We start from the raw sequence: 18041 nt of genomic DNA, 5'->3' as shown, positions 1-18041 counted from the left end.
CCTAAATCCAGTGTCAGGGGACTGGATGTTCTCTGTTCTCCTCCCCAAGTCTACTCTCCATCCTGCTCTACACCCAGGAGGCTGACTTCATGCCCTTGTCTTTTTTGCTTCTAGTTGGGTTTGGCCCAGTGGGAGCCCCTGGCAGGAAAGAGTGGTCAGCCTGTTTATATTCTGTGATCTTTCCTTTCCTGTGCTGAAATCCACAGGTCCTGTGGACCCACCTCAGTTACAGGTCTCCCAGGCTGGGATAAGTTCTTCCTCCTCTGTCCCTTCAAGCCTAGGAGTGGTGAAGCCTTCTTACTGTTGTTGGTGCCAGGGTGCTTTACCTTCTCTTGTTCAGTTCAGTTCAGTTCAGTTCAGTCACTCAGTCGTGTCTGACTCTTTGCAACCCCATGAATCGCAGCATGCCAGGCCTCCCTGTCCATCACCAACTCCCGGAGTTCACTCAGATTCACGTCTATCGAGTCAGTGATGCCACCCAGCCATCTCATCCTCTGTCATCCCCTTCTCCTCCTGCCCTCTATCCTTCCCAGCATCAAAATCTTTTCCAATGAGTCAGCTCTTCACATGAGGTGGCTATAGTACTGGAGTTTCAGCTTTAGCATCATTCCTTCCAAAGAAATCCCAGGGCTGATCTCCTTCAGAATGGACTGGTTGGATCTCCTTGCAGTCCAAGGGACTCTCAAGAGTCTTCTCCAACACCACAGTTCAAAAGCATCAATTCTTCGGCGCTCAGCCTTCTTCACAGTCCAACTCTCACATCCATACATGACCACAGGAAAAACCATAGCCTTGACTAGATGGACCTTAGTCGGCAAAGTAATGTCTATGCTTTTGAATATGCTATCTAGGTTGGTCATAACTTTTCTTCTAAGGAGTAAGCATCTTTTAATTTCATGGCTGCAGTCACCATCTGCAGTGATTTTGGAGCCCCCCAAAATAAAGTCTGACACTGTTTCCACTGTTTCCCCATTTATTTCCCATGGAGTGATGGGACCAGATGCCATGATCTTCGTTTACTGAAATGTTGAGCTTTAAGCCAACTTTTTCACTCTACTCTTTCACTTTCATCAATAGGCTTTTGTAGTTCCTCTTCACTTTCTACCATAAATGTGGTGTCATCTGCACATCTGAGGTGATTGATATTTCTCCCAGCAATCTTGATTCCAGCTTGTGTTTCTTCCAGTCCAGCGTTTCTCATGATGTACTCTGCATAGAAGTTAAATAAGCAGGGTGACAATATACAACCTTGACGTACTCCTTTTCCTATTTGGAACCAGTCTGTTGTTCCATGTTCAGTTCGAACTGTTGCTTCCTGAACTGCCTACAGATTTCTCAAGAGGCAGGTCAGGTGGTCTGGTATTCCCATCTCTCTCAGAATTTTCCACAGTTTATTGTGATTCACACAGTCAAAGGCTTTGGCATAGTCAATAAAGCAGAAATAGATGTTTTTCTGGAACTCTCTTGCTTTTTCCATGATCCAGTGGATGTTGGCAATTTGATCTCTGGTTCCTCTGCCTTTTTAAAACCAGCTTGAACATCAGAAAGTTCATGGTTCACGTATTGCTGAAGCCTGGCTTGGAGAATTTTGATTTCTCCCCTAATCCTCCACATGTATTTAAAAATATTCCTTTCTTTAAGCTTTTCCCAATCATTCCTCTGGAGATGACTGCCAGTACCTTTTAAGATACAGCACTAACACTTAAGCTCTAGACAGAAAGAGAAGAAATTTATTCTATTTTCCCATTCATCATAGGCCTCTTTGCGACTTGAAGATTATTATTTAAAGATAACTTACATATTTCGAAGAAAGACATTATAATAGGGTCAAGGTTTCAATTAGTTAAGTATGAGATCCTTAGCAAAGCTTTGAGAAATAGCTCTGTTCCACATTCTTTTCTGATTCAAAGCAAAGAGATTTTCTATCCTCTTTCTAAATTGGGTGGTTTCTTTGGATATTACTTAAAGGAAAAATAAGGAAAATCAGAGAAACAACTTCTTTATACTGATACTTGCTTATTTTCTTTACAACTCTATTGAATAATCACTCTGCTGCTACTGTGGCATTTTTTAGTGTAAAACTTTAGCCTGTCTTCCCCTTAAATGAACTCTTTGTCATCATCATAATACCTCAAGCTTAGCTGACCATCAACTTTTAATCCATGTGTATTTCATCTGAAGTCTGTTTTAAGTAACCTCTCTATGTGGAAAATTTCTGTTTTTGCAAACCTTCATAGAAGTTTTTTAGCTGTAAAACCTTCTGTTTAATAAGACAAATATTTATAACAAGTGTATAACACCATCCCTTCTTTTTTTCTCTCTAAAAATGTTTAAAGAGAAGGTTCAAGTTCTTCTTGTATGACTATTTAAATATCATAGGGAGAGGTCTCAACAGAACCAACCAAGAGAAAAACTCAAGTTATATTGTGGTCAAAGAGATTTAATTGGAAGCTGGCTCTAAATTATTTCTAAAGAGACAAATAAGCTCACTCTTACCATTCGTCTCCTCTTGCCTTACTCTTTCCCCTTATTTTGTTCTTCTGGTCTCTCACTTTTCTTTCTCTCTCCATTCAATGCTGTGCTTTCCTTCCTTTTTCTATTTATTTCCCCATTCTATCAAAATATGCTTTTCCCTTCTTTCTGTCCCTGTATTATCTTGAGAGAGCATAAACCATTTAAAACTTGTTCCACCCAGGATGAATTGTTTCCACTTTGGTTCACACAGCCCTGATTCTTCTCCTTGAACATCAATGGAAAATGTAGACATGCAGAGGACCGGTGCTGTGCTAAGTCCTGGAAGCCCCAGGGGTGTGTGTGTGTGTGTGTGCGCGCGCGCGCGCGCCCGCGCGCGCGCGCGTTCAGTCGTGTCTGACTCTGTGACTCCATGGACTGTAACCCGCCAGTATTCTTGCCTGTCCATGGAATGTTCCAGGCAAGAATACTGGAGTGGGTTGTCATTTCCTCCTCCAGAGGATCTTCCTGACACAAGATGGAACCTGAGTCTCCTGCATTGGCAGGCGGATTCTTTACCGCTGAGTCACTAGTTAAGCAGCTCAGCTACTAGACTGGAAAGTCTCCTGATTCTAAGTGGGCTCTAGGGGGCGCTGCAGTGTGCGGTTTGTCTTGAGTACAGGAGGTGCTGCAGTCTTGCTTCTCACGGAGATCTGAGGGAAGAGCTTGCTCTACAGAGAGAAGATACAGGTGCCAGGAAGCACCAGGGGCATTTGTAAAACGCTGTGCTCGTGGAGAACATAGTCTCTGTGGGTGGAGCCATATCTCCAGCAAAGGTGAGCTGCAAAAGAGCCCCCATCCAGCCCAGCTTGAGCCATGGCCTCTGCACATATCTGGACACTTGGGATTCTGTTTACACTCAGTGAGTGATATTCCCTTCCTGTTTTCCACTTGTATTACCCGCTTACATTCTTTTTCAGAACCTTCACTGATGTATTGTGTGTTACTTTACAGGTGGACTGAGAGCTCAGTCGGTGACTCAGCCAGAAGAAGTGGTCCCTGTCGCGGAAGGGGATCCAGTGACTGTGAAGTGCACCTATTCAGTTTCGGGGAGCCCTTCTCTTTCTTGGTATGTCCAACATCGCAATCAAGGTCTCCAGTTCCTTCTGAAATACATCACAGGGGACCCTGTGGTTAAAGGCAACTATGGCTTTTTTTTTTTTTTTTTTTTACTTTTTGGCCACACCGCGCGGCATGTGGGATCTTAGCTCCCCCACCAGGGATCGAACTTGCACCCCCTGCATTGGAAGTGCCGTTTTAAACACCTGGCCACCAAGGCAGTCCCGCAACTATGGTTTTGAGACTGAATTTAACAAGAGCCAAACCTCTTTCCACCTGAAGAAACCATCTGTTCTCGGGAGTGACTCTGCCGTGTACTTCTGTGCTATGAGCGACACAGTGGTGGGGGCTGCAGGGAGAGCTGAATATAAACCCCCGAGCACAGAAAACCATGCTCCTGAAGCCTTAATATCCCTCCACAAGGTGGTGTTGTGGGTCCAGAATTTGTCCTTCATTATAACTGAATTTTTTTTGTGTGTGAAGCCACAACATTTGTTCATTTGCAAGTATATATTGAAATAAATCCTGTGTGCCAGATACTCTGCTGAGCACTGATCATAAAAAGGTGAAAGAAACCATCCTTGATCTGCAGATGCCAGGTGTGATCCCAAACATTTGTGAACCCCTTTAATTCTCGCAACTCTTCTCATGAGCTTCACTTTACTGATGAAGTCATTCAAGCTCAGAGAATGTATGTGTCTTACTTAAGTCACAGACCTTCTCTACAGTAAACTGAAACCCAGGCAACCTTCCTCTCAGGCGTGTAGTCTAACGCCTCCACTTCTCCTCAGCCTATAGGCTCCTCCAGGCATGAGACAGATTTCAACAGTGGTGTAGCCCAAATTCCCAAAATAGTCCCTGTTAATAAAAAGTGTTGGTTGTAGGAATGAAAAGTAAACTGATAATGTGAAACAGTTTGGTAAGTGCTCAGACAGAGAAGTGCATAAAATGCTGTGTGACAAAAGGAAGTAGAGGTGATTTGACTCTGAAGGGAGAAGAGAGGAAGCAAGTGAGACATAATGCGAGGAGGATTCAAAACAGTGGAGGATTTAAGTATGTTGTATAAACATGTAGGCCGATTACAGCTCCTGTGCTCACATCTTCTTACGTATACCCTTGTGAAGGACCTGACTCAATGCCTCTCTTTTTTTCTCTTTTCAACTTAGAACCTCCCAGGAAGGGCTCTGGTTGACTCAGTGTGAGTCAGATGCTCTTCCCTGGACAAGTTGTGGTGGCCACTAGGGTTAGCTCAGCTTTGCTCTACATTTGATCAATTAATTAGTGGTGGCTAGGGGATGATTCAGCAAGAAATTAGCAGCTCCATTTTGAACCATATGATTCAAAGGAGTATATCCCAAAGGAAATTAGTTTTTATGTAGAGACTTTCATTTATTTTTTCTAAATGGATCGACATTCATAAGAACACTACTTATTTGAAACATCACACTTGCTCCATTGATTTGGGATACTGCATTTATAGTATACTAAATTCCTATATATACCCAGGTCTATTTTTGGATTCTATTCTTGATGGGGATACCTCAGCAAAACATGATTACAATCCTTGCAAAGAGCCATTCCTTGACTACCCCTTGGGCTTGGGTTGTGTACACACTGCTAGAATATCTACATCAGGGAAGAAGGTCCTTGGAAGAAGCACATGCAGACCTTAAAAGTGGATTTGGGGAATCCTTGTGTGCAGAGAGTCCTGGGATCTGGATAACCAGAGCAAGATCTAGAAGAGCTATATCCTTGGCTCGGTGGACTCCTCACAGGCAATGGTGTGGGAGGATGGCCAGGGAAGAGCTTTTTATAATGGAGGACTAGGGAAGGGACATTGTGTGCTCAGGTCTATGTTTCCCCCATTTACTGAGGTGGCTACAGGGAGCAAATAATTTTCCTTAGAAGTTCTGTTTTGTCATTTGGTCCTGGTAATTGTCTTGTTTGACCTTGAGGAGGAAAGTTAGCTTAGTATTCTTTTTTTCCTATGCTTACTGGAAAATGGCTCTTTTAACCAGGTAACTTTTAAGTAAAACCAGAAATTCAATGGAGTTTTTATTTATAATATTCATTTTTATCCTCTCTTTTATCTCATTTTAAGGACTCTGTGGAAAGGGGGCTAAGCATAAATTATATTTTATGATTCTTCTTCTTAGTAACTATGCCACAGTGGATCAGCCATTTATAATCTATATGCCTTATCTCCTAAACCATAAAATTGAGATAATTGGAAGAACTGTTGTGAGGAGTTTTGTGCATATGTCTTAGACCCTGAATAGATGTAGTTTTAAGTAGCAATCAGATACTTAGTCACTCCTATGGACTGAATGTTTGTATCCTGCCAAAATCTGTATGTTGAAACCTATTAGTGTGATGGTATTAGGATGTGGAGCCTTTGGGAAATTCTTAGGTTGTAAGGGTGAAAGTGTTTTGAATGGAATTTGTTTTCTTATAAATAGAAAGCACCCCAGAGATCTCTTTTGCCTGTTCATCCATATGACAGAACAGCAGGAAGATGGTGGTCTATGAACCAGGAAGTGGGTCCTCACCAGATACCCAATCCACTGGCACCTTGATCCTGGACTCCCAAACCTTCAGAATTGTTAGAAATACATGTTTGCTGCTTATGCCTCTAGTCTGTGGTATTTTTTTGTTATAGCAACCCAAATGGACTAAGGCCATCACCAAAGCTATGGATCTCCTATATCTGCCCTGAATTGCTTATATTTGGACTGCAGCATGAGGAGGATATACAGTCGATCTTGTTATTAAGTTACTTTACTTTGGTCTTTGTCACATCACTTGAACCTGTATACCATCTTATATACTAGAAAACCTGCTTTCAGGAAAGGAGCTAATATTATCCTATCTAATTACATTGTGGTTAAATTGCATTAAGCAATATTTTATTCTATTTTAAGAAACATTGCATTTATTATTTTTTTTTATATTTTGGCTGTACTGAGTCTTTGATAAGATGTGGGGGCTTTTCTTGTTCTGGAAAATGCGCTCAGTTGCTCATGTGGGTCTTAGTTCCCCAACCAGGGATCAAACCCACATACCCTATGTTGGAAAGCAGATTCTTAACCACTGGAACAACAGGGAAGTACTAACTTTTAAAAAAAATTACTTGTGAAATCAGTTTTCATTTCTGAAATATAATGTTAAGTATTTTAGAGAAGGTAGGAGTAGAGAAGCATTTTGGGGGCTTATTATCCTGGTTTTCCTGAGAGCTATATTTTGCTGCATCCATGTGAGAACTCACCCTTGCCTGGAGGCTAGGGAGACATCTCTCTCTCTAAGAGGAACCACTGTCCATGGAGCCAGTTTGTGTTCCATTCATTCTTCCCTCTTCTGATCTTTTTCTAATTGGATAGTAAGTTCCACTGGGTTCTCTGCAAGAATCCATAAATACTTAAAATTAAGTATTAGTTTAGCTTTTCATCTTCTCCCCTTCCCCAAACTAAAGAAATTTATAAGACAAACTCATTCTTTGTTTTTTTGTTTCTACATCGAACAATGGAACTACCATCTACCCAAGTGCTCTCCACTGTGCTTCCAAGGTGCTTCCAGGTCCTGTCCAGATGCTGTTCCTTTGGCCTCTTCCTACCTGACCCAGTCTTTACCAGATTCATCCATCTTCCCTTATGTTTTAGTTCAGGTGTCACTCCAGCTGGGAAGTGTTCCTGGAACCCGACAACCAAAGTAGTCTTACTACCTGTGCGTTCCCATAATACTGTACTTTCCCTATCACAGCAGTTGTCATGAAGACTATCACTGCTTTAAACATTCTCTTCCTTTTGACAAGACCATTCTCAGAGGGGGATGTTGTATCTAGCTCAGTGCCTGACCCAAGTAGGGACTCTGCAAATATTGTTTGATTGAGTAAATTAATATTTACCAAGCATTTTAAAATATTCTTACTCTTTAACCCAGGGAATCCTCTTTGTAGAAGCTAGTCTAAAGAAATAACTGAAAGTTTATGTTGTTTTAAAAGTGGTCATGTAAAAAATGAAGATGGAAAAACCCTTAAAAAAGAAATAGCTGGAAGTTTAGACAGATTTATGTACAAAGGTGCTTATATAGTATTCTTCTTAAACTCTAAATATTTAATACTAGGAAAATTGGTAAATAAATTATACTACATCTCTATCATGGAATATTTTGAGGAATGTTTTCAACTAGAATCCAAATTCTATATATACTTATTAATAGGCAAAAATATTTCAGAAATAACATTAAAAAATCCAGGGTACCCAAATGTGTATGTATGTATTTATGTGTTTGTGCATATAAGCACATGCAGTTCAATTTTGCTAAAAATATTTATGCATAGACAAAGGAAAAAAGATATATACCCAAACATTATCAATAATATTTCTAGGATATGACATTCACATGATTTTTATACTTTTCCATATTTTCCACATTATGTGTTTAGAATTCATCATTTTAACAACCAGAGAAAAACTCACCTTTTAAAAACTTAAAATATATCTCCAATCAACACACAGAAATCCCTTGCATTCCTATACACTAGTAATGAGAAAATAGAATGAGAAATTAAGGAAACAATTCCATTCACCATTGCAATGAAAAGAATAAAATACTTAGGAATATCTCTACTAAAGAAACTAAAGACCTATATATAGAAAACTATAAAACACTGGTGAAAGAAATCAAAGAGGACACTAATAGATGGAGAAATATACCATGTGCATGGATCAGAAGAATCAATATAGTGAAAATGAGTATACTACCCAAAGCAATTTATAGATTCAGTGCAATCCCTATCAAGCTACCAATGGTATTTTTCACAGAGCTAGAATAAATAATTTCACAATTTGTATGGAAATACAAAAAGACCTTGAATAGCCAAAGCAATCTTGAGAAAGAAGAATGGAACTGGAGGAATCAACCTGCCTGACTTCAGGCTCTACTACAAAGCCACATTCATCAAGACAGTATGGTACTGGCACAAAGACAGAAATAGAGATCAATGGAACAAAATAGAAAGCCCAGAGATAAATCCACACACCTATGGAAAACTTATCTTTGACAAAGGAGGCAAGAATATACAATGGAGAAAAGACAATCTCTTTAACAAGTGGTGCTGGGAAAACTGGTCAACCACTTGTAAAAGAATGAAACTAGAACACTTTCTAACACCATACACCACAATAAACTCAAAATGGATTAAAGATCTAAATGTAAGACCAGAAACTATAAAACTCCTAGAGGAGAACATAGGCAAAACACTCTCCGACATACATCACAGCAGGATCCTCTATGAAGCAGGATCCTCTATGACCCACCTCCCAGAATTCTGGAAATAAAAGCAAAAATAAACAAATGGGACCTAATTAAACTTAAAAGCTTATGCACAAAAAAGGACACCATAAGCAAGGTGATAAGACAGCCTTCAGAATGGGAGAAAATAATAGCAAATGAAGCAACTCCTGCAGCTCAATTCCAGAAAAATAAACGACCCAATCAAAAAATGGGCCAAAAAACTAAATAGACATTTCTCCAAAGAAGACATACAGATGGCTAACAAACACATGAAAATATTCTCAAGATCACTCATTATCAGAGAAATGCAAATCAAAACCACAATGAGGTACCATTTCACGCCAGTCAGAATGGCTGCGATCCAAAAATCTACAAGCAATAAATGCTGGTGAAGGTGTGGAGAAAAGGGAACCCTCTTCACTGTTGGTGGGAATGCAAACTAGTACAGCCACTATGGAGAACAGTGTGGAGAGTCCTTAAAAAACTGGAAATAGAACTGCCATATGATCCAGCAATCCCACTGCTGGGCATACACACAGAGGAAACCAGAATGGAAAGAGACATGTGTACCCCAGTGTTCATTGCAGCACTGTTTACAATAGCCAGGACATGGAAGCAATCTAAATGTCCATCAGCAAAGGAATAGATAAGAAAGCTGAGGTACATATACACAATGGAGTATTACTCAGCCATTAAAAAGAATACATTTGAATCAGTTCTAATGAGGTGGATGAAACTGGAGCCGATTATACAGAGTGAAGTGAGCCAGAAAGAAAAACAGCAATGCAGTATATATGCATATATATATATATATATATATGCACGTATATATGGAATTTAGAAAGATGGCAACAATAACCCTGTATGAGAAACAGCAAAAGAGGCACAGATGTATAGAACAGTCTTTTGGACTCTGTGGGAGAGGGCGAGGGTGTGATGATTCGGGAGAAAGGCATTGAAACATGTATATTATCATATGTGAAACATATTACCAGTCCAGGTTTGATGCATAATACAGGATGCTTGGGACTTGTGCACTGGGATGACCCAGAGGGATGGTACGGGGAGGGAGGTGGGAGGGGGGTTCAGGATGGGGAACACATGTACACCTGTGATGGATTCATGTTGATATGGCAAAAACAATACAATATTGTAAAGTAATTAGCCTCCAATTAAATAAATTTATATTAAAAAATAAAAACAAACAAACAAAAAATATATATCTCCAGTTGGTGACTCTTGCTATAGTGCGACGGTTTTCTTTCTTAGTCGTAAGAACTTTCTAAAATTTGCTTTAACAAAACTTTGAGTTTTTTTTTAAATTACAGTACGTATAACAAATAACATTAATGCATGTATATACTCCTGTGTTGACCCAGATCTCTTGAACACATAAAAGGTTTTTCAAAGGAGAGTACATGTTATATAACATAATTATTAGTACCATATATTTGTTTTCCAGGGCCACTGTCACAAAGTGGGTGCCTTCAACAACAGAAATTTGTTGTCTTGAAGTTCTGGAGAATCAAGCTCCAAGATTAAGGTGTCAGCAAGTCTGGTTCCTTCCAGCGGCCGTGAGAGAAGGATCTGTTTCAGGACCCTCTCCTTGGCTTGTGGATGGACAGCTTTTCTCTGTGTCTCTTCACATTGTTTTCCTTTCATTTGTGTCATCTCTGTGTCCAAATTTCCCTTTTTTATAAGGACACCAGTCATGTTGGATTAGAGTCCACCCACATCTCATTTTAACTTGATTATTTCTCTAAAGGCCACTCTCTAAATAAAGTCACATTCTGAGGTACTAGGGATTAGGTCTCCAACATATATTTTAAAATTCAGCCCATAACAACACAATCATTAATGATTACTTTCATTCCAAAGGCTGCAGCATAGAAAAACCTCTAATGTTTCTTCCTTTTGTTGTTTGATACGTTAATAATTGTCTAAGTCAGTTAATAGATGGCAACACAGAAAAATCAAGTTCTATTTGCTGTTCTGAAAAAGTAGGATTATTGTTTTGGTCTTGTGATATTTCCTATGTTAAACATAGTTATATTTATATAGAAATATGTAGTTTAGAGAGAACCTTATAACTAAAGTTCTTTATTAAGTAAAATTAATTAGTTAACCTCACAATTAATTAATTAATCTACGTAATCTCTTACAGAAGTGAAGAAAGTGCTTCTCAGACAATAAGTGATTTGCATAAAATTGCACAAATATCGCATCCAGAAAATTGCTCGCAACTGGTTTGTCTGGATCCTCATTCAGAATGTTTCCCATTGCCTCAAATAGACCCCATGGTCCACATGATCAAGCCAAACTATTGGCTTCTACCTTTAACAAAGAAATATGACGGGCGGTCCATAAATTGCATGGATCTGAGACCTACTGACTCCTGTGAAACATTTCTTCTGTCCAAGTATGTTTACCACATGGGGGCGCTGTTGCAACGAGCTGATTCTAAAATGTGACCGTTTTATGTTACTTCTGTACAAGGTGTTCTAGAATATTTAACTCCCTCATAAATCCTTCCTTCTTCTCCATCTGGTACTGAAGGAAGCTGGTTATTCCATACTTGTTATTTCATATATACTGTGCCAAAATGTTACTAGAAGTCCTTGGCACTCATTGATCTTTTCCATGGGAAAATGAAAAAGTTGCTTACTTAGAATACTTTCAGCAATTTTAGACCTGGAAGACGTGCTCCCCAAATATTTTCCAGTGATTTTCCTTTCCCATATTATATGAGCAAAGAACTCAACATACCACTATGCTTTCCACATTAATGTGAGTATCTAACGTGTTTGGATTATTGCAATTGGCTGATTCAACTAACATTAAGATATCTTTTGGATTTAGCTCTTTTTCAGAGTTAAGAAAATTTTTGCTACTGAGTTTATATTGGGTATTTCTTTTTTTTTTCTTTTTGGCTGTGGGATCTTAGCTCCCCACCCATACACCCTGCAATGGAAACTTGGAGTCCTCACCACTGGACTGCCAGGGGATTCTCTAACGGGTATTTCTTGAAGGAAGAGTGGATGATCCATATATACATTAAAAATAGTCACATATACTATAATTCCTACACAAGTGCTTTCTGCTGGTCATGGTTCTTTACATGTGGTTTAGAAAAGCAGGAAAGGAATGGGAAGCAATTACAGTCTACTGCCGACTGTTTACAACAGGTTGACTCTGAAGTAGGTGTTATTGTCCCAGTTTTATAGATGAAGAAACTGAGGCTCCAAGGAGAGAGTTGCCCTAGGTCACAAGGTGGAAGAGCTGGGATTTGGATTTAGGTCTGTCTTGACTCTGAACTTGTGCCTTTTCTTCTTCTTCTCCTTCACTTCCTGTTTTGGTGACTGATTTCACATCAAATGTCTTTTCCTAGCTGGTCAGTAGGAACTAGCGAGGGGTCCACTTCTCTGTTTAATATCTGTTAAGTGAGTTTGAGTAGCAGATGTAAGGTGTGGACTTAGTGTGATTACAAAAGGACACCAGGGTGTCAGGAGATGAAAGGTCCAGTTCAGATGGCCTCATTTGCTCTTTTGTGGAATAAGATTAAGATTTCATTTAATCTTACATTGGAACCAATGGGGGATTTCTGGGCATGAATGACCATCTCAGATGGATTATTCTCAGAGCTCCATGAATATGAGACTGACTACAGTGGATGGGCACCTTCTGGAACTGTGGAAAATCGATGAGGAATAAGGAGCCCAATGGAATCTAACCTTTGAAACATTTGTTTCATTCAGACCAAATCTTCAGAGGGTAAGAACATAGCAAAGATCTGAAAGGAAGTCCAGGTTGCCATGCTGCTGTGCTAGAAGTTTTTACCACTGTTCTTCTTCCTGGGTGCTCAGCTGAGCCTTGAGGGGAAGCCCCTGCTGAGGAACTGTCACCCTGCTATTGGCTTGCTTCTGGGGACAGCTCCGTGTGAGAGCTGCTAGTGTGGGCTCTGGAAGTTGCTGCTACGTCTCTTCCCTGGTTCATAGCCTGGTCCAGGCTCAGACTCAGCAACAGAACTTAGACCCTGGGTCCTGGTTTACAGTAGAATATGAGGCAGATGACAAGAGTGACCGTGCTCCTGACCTTGGGTGAGTTATTATGGCATTAAGAGAAATTGGGATCTGGGTCCAGACAAGGATCTACAACCCTGCCTGCTACCATTGCTCTTTATTCAAGATGCTGAGGGATGGCTTTGGGGTCCTATTTTTCTCCAGGCTGTTCCTTGGCATTTATGTGAGGAGTGAGAGAAATAAAGACATTCGTCATTACTGAGCCCTGGTCTATCCATGGGAGGAAGAAATTAGACCTGCCACCTCTGTTCATGTGTTTCTGGGATTCCTCAGAATAATTATTAAAAAAAAATGTCCTGAAACACAAGTGAGAAGTAAATTGTGTGTGTCTGTATATGGAGGGGAAATAGGGGGTTTACTTGAGAAAGAACCTGGAGGGTGCTGAGTGGGACCTTCAGTTTGATTTCAGAATAGGAGCTAGTGTTGTGTTTTTTACTTCCACAGGTACTTTGAGTCTTGCTAAGACCTCCCAGCCCATCATCATTGACTCATACGAAGGACAAGAAGTGAACATACCCTGTAACCACACCACAATAGCTATAAGTGAATATATCTTCTGGTATCGACAGTTCCCCAACCAGGGACCACAATTTATCATTCAAGGATATACGACAACCGTGGAAAATGAAGTGGCATCTCTGTTAATTCCTCCTGACAGGAAGTTCAGCACCCTGAGCCTGCCCCGGGCTTCCCTGAGAGACGCCGCTGTGTACTACTGCATCGTGCAAGACGCACACTGCGACAGATGGGGCTGCACCTGGGCGGTATCCCCGTGTGGGGTGGGAGTCACAGCCCAGGGGATCCCCAAAGCAGTACCTTCTAAAGTGTTTATTTTACTGTATTATTTTCAGAAGGTATTAGCAAATCCATGTATTACTTTACTATTTTAGAAAATATTGGTCTTATTTATTTTTAAAATAGGTATTCCATTTCTATAGTCTAAAATTCAAAAAAACACAAAAGGGCGTGATGCCTTTGTCCCATTATTGTCTCTAAGCTGCTCAATTATACAAAAGGAGACAATCTATGGTATGTATACTGTTGTCACTTAGCTCACTGATGCCCCTCAGTTCATGCACACGCATGCACACACACACTGTGCACACACACACACTACACACCCTTACACGCACATTGCATGCAGTCAGTTTAGACAGCAAGCTTCTCAGCTTTTGAAAAATTCAGTCTAAATGTCAGGCAATCATTGTCACACAAATTTTGACCATTTCTTTGGTATTTTAAGCCCCCACAAGATTCTTTCCAAGTCTTCTCTGTGTTTGGATCTTTTACTCTCTGTTACCCCTCTTTCTCTTTTCTTTTGTCCCACTCCCTTGTTGTGGATGGCATGGCAAATAGAACGGGGATGATGGTGGGGGGAGTGGAAAAGTGTTTCAATTCTGATTGGTATCATAGACTATTTTTGCAATATATTAAGCAGAAACATAGGGATTCTGGGTCATTATCAATTTTCAGAGTTGAGTCCTTTGGGGACCAAAGGGAGACAGGAATAATGGCAAAGTTCCTGGGAATCTTGCTAGTGAGGCCTGTTGTTATTTGGACTTATAGGACTTCCATCATAGTGATCAGAAGTATTTATGGAGTATCGTTATAGTAGGTATCTCGCTTAGATCTCACTGCTGCACTGAAAATCAAAGGGAGACAGGAATAATGGCAAAGTTCCTGGGAATCTTGCTGGTGGGCCTGCAGCTTAGTCAGGACTGTGAGGATATTATTATTAATGTTTTAGTGGGGAATTGTCTCTGATTTTGGCAACGAGGAATGCAACAGTTGATGATATTTTCTACTGAGACTCGCTCCATGGAGTGGGTTTTAAGCCAATTTTTTCACTCTCCTCTTTCACTTTCATCAAGAGACTCTTTTGTTCTTCTTCACTTCTGACATAAGGATGGTGCCATCTGCATATCTGAGGGTATTGATATTTCTCCTGGCAAACTGATTCCAGCTTGTGCTTCATCCAGCCCAGCGTTTCTCATGATGTACTCTGCATAAAAGTTTAATAAGCAGGATGATAGTATATAGCCTTGATGTACTCCTTTCCTGATTTGGAACCAGTCTGTTGTTCCATGTCTGGTTCTAACTGTCGCCTCCTGACCTGCATACAGATTACTCAAGAGGCAGGTCAGGTAGTCTGGTATTCCCATCTCTTTAAGAATTTTCCACAGTTTGTTGTGATCTACAAGGTCAAACGCTTTAGCGTAATCAATAAAGCAGAAGTAGATGTTTTTCTGGAATTCTCTTGCTTTTTCCATGATCCAGCGGATGTTGGCAATTTGATCTCTGGTTCCTCTGCCTATTCTAAAACCATCTTGAACATCTGGAAGTTCACGGTTCACGTATTGCTGAAGCCTGGCTTGGAGAATCTTGAGCATTACTTTACTAGCATGTGAGATGAGTGCAATTGTGCTGTAGTTTGAACACTCTTTGGCATTGCCTTCTTTGGGATTGGAATGAAAACTGACCTTTTTCATTCCTGTGGCCACTGCTGAGTTTTCCAAATTTGCTGGCATATCAAGTGCAGCACTTTCACAGCATCATCGTTTAGGATTTGAAATAGCTCAACTGGAATTTCATCACCTCCACTGGCTTTGTTCATAGTGATGCTTCCTAAATCTCGCTTGACTTCACATTCCAGGATGTCTGGCTCTAGGTGAGTGATGACATCATCGTGGTTTTCCGCATCATGAAGATCTTTTTTGTGTAGTTCCTCTGTGTATTCTTGCTGCTGTTAAGTCACTTCAGTCATGTCTGACTCTGTGCGATCCCATAGATGGCAGCCCACCAGGCTCCTCCATCCCTGGGATTCTCCAGGCAAGAACACTGGAGTGGGTTGCCATTTCCTTCTCCAATGCATGAAAGTGAAAAGTGAAAGTGAAGCCACTCAGTCGTGTCTGACTCTTAGTGATCACATGGACTGCAGCCTACCAGGCTTCTCCATCCATGGGATTTTCCATGGCAAGAGTACTGGAGTGGGGTGCCATTGCCTTCTCCGGTGTATTCTTGCCACCTCTTCTTAATATCTTCTGCTTCTGTTAGGTCCATACCATTTCTGTCCTTTATTGTGCACATCTTTGCATGAAATGTTCCCTTGGTGTCTCTAATTTTGTTGAAGAGATCTCTAGTCTTTTCCATTCTATTGTTTTCCTCTATTTCTTTGCGTTGATCGCTGAGGAAGGCTTTCTTATCTTTCCTTGCTATTCTTTGGAACTCTGCATTCAAACGGGTATAGCTTTTCTTTTCTCCTTTGCCTTTCACTTCTCTTCTTTTTCACAGCTATTTGTAAGGCCTCCTCAGACAACCATTTTGTCTTTTTCTTGGGGGTGGTCTTGATCCCTGCTTCCTGTACAATGCCACAAACCTTCGTGCATGGTTCTTCAGGCACTCTGTCTATCAGATCTAATCCCTGAATCGATTTCTAAGATCATGGCATCTGGTCCCATCACTTCATGGCAAATAGATGGGGAAACAATGGAAACAGTGACAGACTTTATTTTGGGGGGCTCCAAAATCACTGTGGATGGTGACTGCAGCCATGAAATTAAAAGAAGAAAAGTTATGACCGACCTAGACAGCATATTAAAAAGTAGTGACATTACTTTGCCAAAAAAGGTCCCTATAGTCAAAGCTATGATTTTTCCAATAGTCATGTATGGATGTGAGAGTTGGACTAAAAGAAAACTGACTGCCAAAGAATTGATGCTTTTGAACTGTGGTGTTGAAGAAGACTCTTGAGTGTCCCTTGGACTGCAAGGAGATCCAACCAGTCCATCCTAAAGGAGCTCAGTCCTGGATGTTCATTGGAAGGACTGATGTTGAAGCTGAAACTCCAATAATTTGGTCACCTGATGTGAAGAACTGACTCATTTGAAAAGACCCTGATGTTAGGAAAGATTGAAGGCAGGAAGAGAAAGGGATGACAGAGGATGTGATAGATGGCTGGATAGTATCACCAACTCAATGGACATGAGTAAGCCTCGGGAATTGGTGATAGACAAGGAAGCCTGGCGTGCTGCAGTCCATGGGGTCACAAAGAGTCAGACATGACTGAGAGACTGAACTGAAATGAACTGTGGAGTGGGAGAGTATTTCCATCTAGCTCATCTGAGGGTTTGGTAGGGAAATACTATTGTGGAAAAACAAAGAACTATAGAGCATCAGAGCCCATGAACTCATCTCGCTTTGGCTAACATCTTTTCAAAGATGGTTGAGGAATCTGCAGAAGGACTGCCTGGCTGCTGAATGTTTAAGATGTAGCCAGCTCTTCTCTCAGCTTTGCCTAAGACCACAATTTCAAGGACTTCATGCAGTAGAGATAATATCCTGGGATAGCCCAGGGCTTCTAATTCCCATAATCTCAAATGGCAAAAAGGAGAAAAGATTCATAGCATTTGAACAAAGACAAGAAACACATCTCCTTGCACATCACAGATTTGAAGCCTGGAGACTCAGACATCTGCATCTGGCTAGCAAGTTCACAGTGGTCCCGAAGTATCTGGAGCCTCTGCCCAAACCAGCGTCAGGGGCTCCAACCACACTCCTGATATGAGAGTTGAGAGAGTAGGGTAGAGGGGAATCTCTAGTGTTTCTATCTACTTTTGAAAATAAATATCCATATCATTTCTGAGAGTCTGTGTGTGATTAATTAAGGAAGATTTTAGACAGTTCTGTAGATAACTGATCCAGGAAATTAGAGATGGAATATTGGCTGGATAAATCTTCAAAATGTTTTCTATCCACATTGGCATTTCATCCTACCCTTGTTCATGGCATCACGTTTGAATGAATCCTTGGTTATAGTATAGAGGAAAGAAAGTCTCAGGGATGAAGGAACAAGAAATATGGTCCAGCTTGTCTCAGGGATGAAGGAACCAGAAATACGGTCCAGGTTCTTTCAAGGAGTCACTGGCTATGGGGAAACAACAGAGTGAGGTTTAGTTTTAAGTTCTAGTTTTATAAACAGGAGTCTGCATGTTGAACATTTTGGAATAATAACCACTGTGTGATGGTTAAAAGAGCACTGGGATTAGAAGTAGTTAAGTTATAATTCTAGTTATGCTTCTTCATTGCCACCTGCCCTTGGGC

At 40.6% G+C, this 18041-nt stretch overlaps 1 gene segment (V, D, J or C); it reads left to right on the top strand.

The window, feature by feature from the left end:
- Positions 1-12919: 12919 nt before the first annotated feature.
- On the top strand, positions 12920-15663 carry LOC128054751 (T cell receptor alpha variable 4-like). The segment is given in 3 exon segments: positions 12920-12959; positions 13386-13705; positions 15610-15663. Coding segments are annotated over 3 exon segments (414 nt in total).
- Positions 15664-18041: the final 2378 nt, after the last annotated feature.

This window comes from Budorcas taxicolor, chromosome 10, assembly GCF_023091745.1.
Source record: "Budorcas taxicolor isolate Tak-1 chromosome 10, Takin1.1, whole genome shotgun sequence".
Lineage (NCBI taxonomy): Eukaryota > Metazoa > Chordata > Mammalia > Artiodactyla > Bovidae > Budorcas > Budorcas taxicolor.
This window is presented reverse-complemented; position numbering and strand designations above follow the sequence as displayed.